The 10,870-nt window shown below is 31.9% G+C and overlaps 1 protein-coding gene across 1 annotated transcript; it reads left to right on the forward strand.

Annotated features, from left to right (window-relative positions):
* Positions 1–8,867: 8,867 nt before the first annotated feature.
* On the forward strand, positions 8,868–10,480 carry LOC102591959 (actin-105). Its single transcript, XM_006359767.1, has 4 exons — positions 8,868–9,012; positions 9,103–9,496; positions 9,579–10,192; positions 10,310–10,480. The coding sequence occupies exons 1-4, from the start codon at positions 8,935–8,937 to the stop codon at positions 10,373–10,375; spliced, it is 1,152 nt and encodes a 383-aa protein (XP_006359829.1). The 5' UTR covers positions 8,868–8,934; the 3' UTR covers positions 10,376–10,480.
* The last annotated feature ends 390 nt before the right edge of the window (positions 10,481–10,870 follow it).

The raw sequence follows: 10,870 nt of genomic DNA on the forward strand, positions 1-10,870 counted from the left end.
GTTAATTGATAACTTGAAAAATAAAATAGGTCATATACTATAATAATTAAATTTTGATTTGATTAATCTTAAAGAGAAAACCATTCTATTGTAAATGAGATTCAAAGAATATTTTATTTTCAATTTTAATTAGGAGAATTTTAAAATTATACTTGAAGAATTATTATGTCAAAATTTAGTGAGCATTCTGAGTTTACTTTATTACTTCATTTGTACATTTTATTTATCATACTGATTTTTTTTACAATCTTTAAAAACTTTTATTCAAAATTATTTTTATTTATTATTTAATTTTAATTTAATACTAATTTATTTTTTACCATGTATTTTTTTTTCTTAGCAAAATACATCAATTAGATTAGACTTTATTCTAATTTTAGGAAAGATTAAAAAATAAAAAAATAAAAAGAATGGTCTTGATTGTACTCTACTTTTTACAAGAGAGGGGTCCCACTTTTTAAAGGTAATAGATTCTTCTAGTAAGTTGCCTGGTTTTTTGGGAAATTCAAGAACTCCTCTGCATTATGTACAACTGCTTTAAACTGAGACTTTTAGTAAATTGACGAAATTGCCCTTGGTCGTCCTCCTCATCACATTTCTATATAATAGAAATGAGTATGATCACAATGGAGTGCTATTGTATAAGAAATGATAAGAGTTAGTTTAAATTCTTAAAAATACTAAAAAATTAATTTGTACCAACTCTCGTCATTTTTATATATTTAACAAAATTGCAATCATACTAGAACATAATAATAAGATTATTTGAATCTTAAAAATGCATACATGATTCATTCAAAATAATTGAAAAGAGTTTAAGTACTTAACTACTTTTTCTTTAAGTATGATCATTTTAAATTTGTACTCATTTTAAAATCTGAGTATGATCATAATTGAGTGTTATTGTAAAAAGAATGACCAGAGTTAGTTCAAATCCTTAAACATATTAAGGATTAATTGTGCTTACTCTCGTTATTACATTCAACGCTATTATGATCGTACTTGAATGTGAATATGAGTAGAAACACTTTATTCAAGTTTACTTACATTACTTTAAAGGCAAACAACTTTGTATATGAAAATTCTGGAAACTAATTGGATGAAATAATAGAAGCATATATTTAAATGGGTTATATGATAAATTTGATTAACCAATTCTATTTTTTATGCTTTATTATCATAAAAAGATTCTTTGAAACTTAAAACTTTATGTATGAGTTATTCAGAAACAAGAAATAGAGTTTAAGCAATTAATTACTATTTTTATCGATAGGGTAAAAGATATTAAGAATTTGTACTTGTATTAATGTATAAGTATGATCACTATTGAGTAATTATAAAAATTACGAGAGTTAATTCAAATCCTTAATATTACTATGAATGAATTTGCACTAACTCTCGTTAAGTTTTTTTTCATTTAATGTTATTGTGATCGTATTGAATAAATAAAGATTACATTTCTAGTATATATACTAAAGATTTTTTCTTTTTTGATATAGTAAAAGATTCTAAGGATTTGTGCTCTTATTTATATACAAGTATGATCATAATTGAGTGTTAAAATATAAAAAAATGACAAGAGTTAGTTTAAAAGTTTTAAACTACTAAGGATTAATCTGCGCTAACTCTCATTTTTGTTGTTACATTTAACGCTCAATTGTTGTTGGTCATACTCATATGTAAATATGAGTACAATCACTACACGATGAGTATGATCATAATTGAGTGTTAAAATATAAAAAAATGACAAGAGTTAGTTCAAAAGTTTAAAAGGACTAGGGATTAATCTGCGCTAACTCTCATTTTTGTTGTTACATTTAACATTCCATTGTTATTGGTCATACTCATATGTAAATATGAGTACAATCACTACGATTGGGTCATATTAGATGACGAGATTTAATTCAAATTTATTTTTGTTACTTAAAAGACAAAACATATATGTAAATTTAAGTTTTGTAAATAAGTGGATGAGGTAATTGAAGCAAAGATTTAAAAAGATTGTATGATAAATTTGATTTAAAAATTCATCTCTGCACATATATCATAAAAAATAAGAAGAATTTTTGAATCTTCAAACTATATTCATGAGTTATTTAGAAAAAAGGAATATTGTTCAAGTAATTAATTATTTTTGTTTTGAGTAAAAAAAATACTATAGATTTGTACTCATATTAATGCACAAGTATGCTCACAATTGAGTGTTTTTATAAAAAATGATGACACTTAATTCAAATCCTTAGAAATACTAAGGATTAATACATAGACTGTCGTCATTTTTTTTAATGGTTAACGCTATTGTGATCATACTGATACATAAATATGAGTACAATCATTACGTACGTGGTTCCTATTAGATAATGATTGTTAATTCAAGTTTACTAACCTGTAAATAAGTGTGCTCGTAATAAAAATGACAATATAATAGAATAATTTTTTCTTTTTGTTTTGAGAAGTTAAAAAATACTAAAGATTTGTACTCATATTAATACACAAATATGCTCACATTAAAGATTTGAATTTTAGTTACCTTTGCAGAGATTAAGTTATTTCCTTTTTAATTTGTCAAACTTTGCTTTTATTTTGTTGATATTTTTTCTGTTTTCTGTTCTTTGCTTTGAGGTACTGAGTTGTGAACGTAAGACCCTGGTGCATACTTTCTACCAGCAAAAACTGCAAATTTCCACAACGGCATATCCTTCATCAGGTAATTAATTATAATCATTTGGTTATTAATCTTTGTTGGAGTAAATAGAAACCACACAATGTCTGAACAGGAAGGAGTATTAACAATGCACAATGACTTTTGTAATGCTTACTTTCTTACAATTTAAGATTTTCTTTTGGCTTTGGACACTTGTTTCAAATATGTAATTCCTCTAAGTTTTGTCACATTAAGGCTCTCCTCTAACCACATCATGTGTAGTAATATTAACTCCCCTCACATTGTACTCTTTTGAAAACAAAATCTTTGCTCTACCTGTGATAGTTTCTAGGTTGCTACTACACCAATCACCATATATACTTGCTTCTGAATCAAATATGAGTACCATTCTTTTCTTTTGTTTTCCTAAAACCTGTTCCACCACAAGCAAAAAGATGCATACACTTAAATTTCAAACTATGAACAGGTTGCATTTACCAGTTGCCCCTCAAAACAGCCAGCCACATAAATCTTCTTTCCCCTTCGTCGACCTCATATCAGTCTGCCTCCAAAAGATGAACTTTTAAAGTCCTTGGCATAACCCAGCTGAGGCCAAACAACTACAAACCTTCTCCAGACCTGTTTAGTAATCTGACATTGTGGAAGGAGGTGATCGAACTGTAAGAAGATGATTATTAATATCAAGAACTAAGAGAGAACAATTTGTGAGAGTATATTTCATTCATCAAAATTGTTAGCAGGATAACATGGCTAGATAAAGCCAACTGCTTCCTAACTGTCTAACTGGTTAGTCTGTGAGATAAGCTCCTAATCTTGGCAGTTATAGGATAATTCTGTTCGCCTAACAGACTGTGTGTTTTTACCAAGCTACCCTTGAGTTCTTCTTTATACTCTTTAACACTCTCGCCATCAAGCTAGATGGATTAAAGATGTCGAAGATTCCTAGCTTGGATAGAAGAATCTCATGTTGAACCCTTCTAGCCCTTTTGTTAGTACATTTGCAGGCTGATCCTTAGTAGGAATATATACTGGATGTTTATGAGTCCTTGTTGTAGCTTTTCTCTCACAAAATGGCAGTTTGTTTCTATGTGTTTGGTTCTCTCATGATACACTGGATTGACAGCTATTTGAATTGCTGTTTTATTATCACTGTAGATTACTATTGGCAGTTCAATGTTAGTACCAACTTCCTTCAATATTCCAAGTAACCAAACCAATTCTGAAACTATAGAGGCCAGACTCCTGTACTCAGCTTCTGCTGAGCTTTTGGACACTGTAGTCTGCTTTTTTGCTTTACACAAAACCAATGAATCACCAATTTTGATTAAGAAGCATGTAACTGACTTTCTGATAAGAGTGCATGCAGCCCTAGTTGCATCACAGTATGCATTTGCTGGACAGCGGAATTCCTTGGCCTGGCTGTTCCTTCACATATCTTATACTTCTGAGAGTAGCCTCCATGTGTGATTCTTAGGAGCTTGTAGAAACTGGCCAAGTGGCTGTACTCCAAAACAAATGTCTGATCTTGTCATAGCTAGCCTATATTTAATAATTTTTCCTATCAGTCTCTGATATGATTCTTGATTAGATAAAGGATCTTCTGTTGTCTGTGCATGAAACTTGGTGTGATCGTCATATACTTTTGAAATGAGTTTAACATTGACATTAATAGGGACCCTGCTGGCTTTGAGGCTGATAACCCTACTTCTGAAATTAGCTCAAGTGCATAATTTCTCTGATGCATGATAATCCCATTTTTTTCGATGTGGTAAATTCTATGCCAAGTAAATATTTAAGCTCTCCCAAGTCTTTCATCTTGAAAACTTGTTGTAAGGACAGTTTTGTTTGTTCAATCAACTCTAGACTGCTACCACTAATAAGCATATCATCCACATACCACAAGTACATTGACCATATGTTCAGCTGTTTCCTGGTGAATACGGAGAAGGTTTGGTTGAACTGTAGTTTTGTTAGTGCTTCTGTAAGTTTGTAGTTCCACTGCCTTGATGCTTTCTTAAGACCATATAAGGATTTAGTCAGTCAGTCTACATACACTCTCTCCCTGACCGCTGAAACCTTGAGGAAGTTGCATATAAATTTCATCATGCAGGTCATTTTGTAAAGGGTCTAAACACATCCATTTGATGGATGTGCCAGTTCTTAGAGGCTGCCAGTGATAATATTGTTCTGACTGTCCATTTTAACCACTGGACTAAAGATTTCTTTGTAGTCTATGCCTTCGAACATACTAGCCTTGCTTTCAATCTCTCTATTTCCCCTGAAGCTTTGTATTTTATTTTGTAGATCCGAATTGGAATCTTTCCTGCTGGTAGGATACCACATCCTAGGTATGATTGCTTTCCAGAGCCTGACTTTCTGTTTGAATTTAGCCTCCACCCACCTGGGATCTTTAATTTCCTATGAAACTGTTTTTTCACAAACTGAAGAAACTATTGAAGACAAACACATACATGAGACTTGTGTTTCAACAAAAAAATTCCATATCATGCTTGCGTAATCATTAACTAAAGTCACAAAGTATTTATTTCCACCAACTGTTGCTGTCTTGTAAGGACCCTATAGATCTGTATGAACCAAATTAAAGCAACTACTAGTTTTTAGACTACTTGTAGGGAACACTGTGTGTGTCTGCTTAGCCTAAGGAAATACTATATATTTATCTACTTTATTGCCAATCTTCTGTAAATTCACAGTCAACAACTTGTATAAAACTATAGATGAAGCATGTCCATGTCTTTTTTGCCACACTTCAACAACCAACTGTATGCTGTAAAGTATAGTCCCCCTTCTTCCTTATCAAGTTCAACATGTAAAGCTTGATTTTGATTTCCAGTTCGATCATCAACTGATGACGGAGCTGTATTATTGTTGAGATTCTGCCTTAAATCACCATTTGCATGTTCTCCACCGATCCCCAATCTTTCAATTTCTGATGAATTGATTGGGCTTAAGACTACTTCAATCTTTTGCAGCACTTTATAGCAGAAACAAGATTGCTTTTAGAATTCGAAATCAGTATCATGATCTAGATGATTGCTCTGAATTTTGATACAGATCGAAACTCAAATCCAACCAGAATTTCCAGTTAGAGAGCTCTTATATCATGTGATTCTTTGAGAAAGAAGATGAAGATTAATATCAAGAACTAAGAGAATAATTTGTGAGTATTTTATTTGAAATAGGTAACTTGGTATTATATCACGAAACAGTACAGTATTGAAACCATATATACAAATGTCTCTTTTCCCACTGTTTTTAGTCTAGTCTAAAACATAAATTATGTAGTGTCACTAGAGTATAATTGATTGCTCCAAAAATATAACAATAAAATGTAGTTTAACTTAACCTTCTAAACACTATTCTTTCCGCTCTCGAAACACTTATAATTTCTTTCTTTCTATATAGTTTACCATATACTAGTTTTATTGATTGGTGAAAGGTGCAAAACACATACATTAAACTAGTTAATATAAAATACGTTTTACTTATAATTGGTTTTTTTGCATACATTAAACTAGTTAATATAAAATGCGTGTTACTTATAATTGTATTTTATGATTGTAAAGGCATTGGTAAGAAAGCTATTATAAGAACTTTTTCAGTAAAAAAGTAACTGAAAAAACCATAAAGCTATTAAAAAAAATATAAATTTAGAAGTGTTTTTTACAGGAAAAATGATAAATGACAAAAATGATTATGCAAATGTAGTTAGAGAGTTTATTTTGAAAAAGATGTTCCAAGAATTACAAAAATATTATGATCAAAATAGTGAAAATTTTAGTCAAATCAAAATGATTCACAACAACAATATTTTAAACGTATCTTGAGGATAGTTCTCTTCTCCAATCCAGTTTGATCATAACACGGAAAATATTATGAAGATATTAGCACCTTATGTGGAACAATTAAATATATATATATATTTTAAATGTGAACTTGTCTATAATAAAGGAAAAAGATTTTGGAGTATCCTAAAATCAGTCAAAATCAGGAAAAACATATATGAAAATAATGAGTGATTCGATATATTTTTTCTCTATCTAAGGAAAATACCTATTCATAAGGAAAAGATCTATTTACCTAATTATACTTTGTGATTTTTATTCATTAAATTAAATTGTGTTTCATGATTTCCTATTCAATGTTGCAGTTACTCAATTAAATGTATTAGTCATAAAAGCATGTTTAATTTTGAATCGTGTGACTAATTTTCCAATTTTAATTGGCGTTTGCAAAAGAAATTAAGAAAAGGGTAAAACTGTCAAATTCTCATGTATTAGGGAGTATTAGAAAAAAGTCTATGGAAAAAAAATACGTCTATCACAGTTTCAAATTAGAGATTTTTAAACATTATTTTTCTAAAAGGATGAATGAGGGTGAATATAATATGTGAATACCACTGTTTTTGGTTGATGATATTAGTTTATTGTATTTCGTAATTTAGACTAACTAATAGTTCTGTTATGATGATTAAAAAGTAATTTGAGACTTGATTTTGATCGATTAATAAAAGCGCATGGATTAAAATTTTGCAATTAAAATACAGTAATGTAAATGAGAAGTATTATATATACTAATAGAGATAATTTGTTTCTTCAATGGAAAATCTGTTGAAATAATTGAAACGTAGTACGTAATATTAGAAGATATATTATTTTTTGTCATTTAAAAGGAAACAAATCTCAAAAAAAGGAAAAAAAATTTAAATTGGTCCAAGATAATTAATTAGTATTTGATTTAAAATTAAAATTTCATTTGTATTTACAGTTATTTACAATGATACGTGTCTAGAGAAAAAAATATACTTAGTGTTTCGAATTCTTGATTCTCTGTTTTTTCAAATAAAATAACTCTCGGCCAAAAATCCTCTGTTCTTCTCATAAGAACCCTATACTGAACTAGCAACCAATTTCATTCAGAGGTAAGTTTGAATACTGCTTCATAATTTATTTGAAGTTGAGTTGTTTTTGTTTCACTTTTTGGATTCAGTTTTTACGCTGCGGAGTCGGAATTTGAACTTTATGTGTTCTGAATAGGGTTAGTAACTAAATTTTGTACATGTTTGTCAATACATGGCTATGGCCTATGTGTTTTTGATATTTTTATGGATGAAGTACTTCAACTATTTGTTTGTGTAACCAGTTAAACAGTTTTTGGTGTTTCAGATTCACTTTTGACACTTGGTTAGGTTGATTTCATGTGGTTCTGATGGAATTTTTTTGAACATGTTTTGGTGGGAACAAGTGATGTTTTTGAATTAGTATGGTTTGTTTCCTTTTGTTTTGTTAAAGAAAAATAGCCAACAAGTGCTACATGTGATCGGTAGTGTTTTCTTAAGGGATAACTAATCCGGGATTAATTTGAGGTTGAATTTATCCCCATGTTTGGCTGGGATACGATCGTGGAATAATTTTATTTTTATCGGATGATAACTAATATCGGGATAACTTGTTCCCCAACCAAATGAGAGTCCTAAGATAACTATTTGCGAGGCTACCATTCTTTGTCTTAACTAGATTTATCATTTCTACCTAGAAAATGCAATCTGAGTGAATCCATAAATAGATATATGCCACTATTTGCAATGAGCACACGGTATTCTTTAGCAAAACGTGAAAGAATAGTTTTGCAATGTTCTCATGTTCAGTTGTTCACTACTCATTTTGTTTCGTGTTTTCTCAACCTTAGTACAGCCAATCCTTTATGAATGTGAATTCGTCCTGTGCAACTAGAAAACTAGTAAGTACTAGCAATTCTTTAGCATTTTGCTCTTTCTTTCCATTGAGAGAAAGGGAACTTAGAAATCTTGGAAAATGGGCATACTTCTGTAGAGTATTGAGGAGATATGTCGATAAGAAACTGGTAACTGAATAATATGCAAGTTTAACGGAACTTATCTTGAGTGAAATGGATTTTATGTTTCACTATTACCATATCTTGGTGTTCAGGCTTAATGTGTCGTCAAGTGAAGTGAACAATTGCATGAATGAACTACCACTGCACAAACTGACACCTCTTATTCCTTTCCTGTGTTGTTTCTTTTGCATGATTCCCCAACTACTTGTGCCACTCTGTTTGTGATTTCTATGTTAAGTCTATCTCACCTCGAGTTGAGACTAGGTTGAAATAATAATTCATAAAGTACGAGATTCCTACACAAAAAGTTTCACATAAATGACTTTATACTTTGAACATCTTTTACATTGATTATGTGTTTGTACTAGTGATGTATTACCTCAATTTTACTTATGTGTAGCGTTTATAAGATGGCTGATGGAGAAGATATTCAACCACTTGTAGTTGACAATGGAACTGGAATGGTCAAGGTTGGTTAGCAAAAACTGCTTGCGATTCTTATTACTCTCTTGCTATGTGACTTTACTGATGTACAACAACTATGTTATTTGTTTCTTTAGGCTGGTTTTGCTGGGGATGATGCTCCAAGAGCTGTTTTTCCAAGTATAGTTGGTCGTCCTCGTTACACAGGTGTCATGGTTGGAATGGGACAAAAAGATGCCTATGTTGGTGATGAAGCTCAGTCCAAAAGAGGTATTTTGACTCTAAAGTATCCAATTCGACATGGTATAGTAGACAACTGGGATGATATGGAGAAAATCTGGCATCACACTTTTTACAATGAGCTCCGAGTTGCTCCAGAGGAGCATTCCATTCTTTTGACTGAGGCACCACTTAACCCTAAGGCAAACCGAGAGAAAATGACTCAAATCATGTTTGAGACTTTCAATGTGCCAGCCATGTATATTGCAATCCAGGCTGTTCTATCTCTTTATGCTAGTGGTCGTACAACTGGTAAGCAGCACGTATTGATTAGGAACGCATACTAGTTCTTCTTGACTTTCTGTTGCTAATTTGTTTGCTGTTTTCCAACAAGGTATTGTGCTCGATTCTGGTGATGGTGTGAGCCACACTGTCCCTATCTATGAGGGATATGCACTTCCCCATGCTATCTTGCGGTTAGATCTTGCTGGTCGTGACCTTACAGATTATCTCATGATGATTCTCACAGAGAGAGGTTATTCATTCACCACTGCTGCTGAACGGGAGATTGTTCGTGATGTGAAGGAGAAGCTTGCGTATGTCGCACTGGATTATGAACAGGAGCTCGAGACTACAAAGAACGGTAAGGATGTTGAGAAGAGTTACGAACTTCCAGATGGGCAAATAGTCACTATTGGCGCTGAGAGGTTCCGTTGCCCTGAAGTCCTATTCCAGCCATCATTGATTGGAATGGAAGCAGCCGGAATTCATGAAACAACATATAGCTCAATCATGAAGTGTGATGTGGATATTAGGAGAGATTTATATGGAAACGTTGTGCTTAGTGGAGGCTCAACTATGTTCCCTGGTATAACGGATCGTATGAGCAAGGAAATCACTGCTCTTGCTCCAAGCAGCATGAAGATCAAGGTCGTTGCACCACCTGAACGGAAGTACAGCGTCTGGATTGGAGGATCAATTCTAGCTTCCCTCAGTACTTTCCAACAAGTTAGTCTCATTTTCCCTCTCTTTGTTGTTGTCATCGATCAATCAACCTATCATCTACGTCTCAATCTCGAATAATTTGTTCTCTTCTATATATTTGCTAACGTACTTGCTTTGCAGATGTGGATAACGAAGGCCGAGTTTGATGAATCTGGTCCAGCAATTGTCCATAGGAAGTGCTTCTAAGAGTGGTTTTGTTAACTTTAGTTTATTTCCTATCAAATGAATTCTATATGTCAAGAGTTCTTGCGTTTTGTGTAATTTGAATTTGTTTGGTAACACTTTATGTTATTGAATTTGCAAGCCTAGATTCTTGTTTATGTCTTTCTACTGTGAATTTAACCTCAAACCAAACTGTATTTTATAATAATTAATGAATCACAATATAACAGTCTCTTTGTTAGAGAGCGTTTTACCCCCAATTTAGGATTTTCCGATGTGAATCTGGTATTAGTCGAGCTCTAATGTGAGTACCGGACATCCAAAAAAAGAGATAAATTATATAGGCTAAAGTTATTTTTTGTTTCCTTTTTGACAAGAAAAAGTGATTGTTGATTTGGGACCCCTTAAAAACTAATTGATAATCGCCTATATAAATCGTCCAATGGACTACTACGAAGTACTAACCACTTTAAGTGTTTTTAAATATCAATTTTACCCTTAGAACAATACGAGATGCCA

The sequence above is a fragment of the Solanum tuberosum genome, unplaced genomic scaffold (assembly GCF_000226075.1).
Source record: "Solanum tuberosum cultivar DM 1-3 516 R44 unplaced genomic scaffold, SolTub_3.0 scf00294, whole genome shotgun sequence".
Classification (NCBI taxonomy): Eukaryota; Viridiplantae; Streptophyta; class Magnoliopsida; order Solanales; family Solanaceae; genus Solanum; species Solanum tuberosum.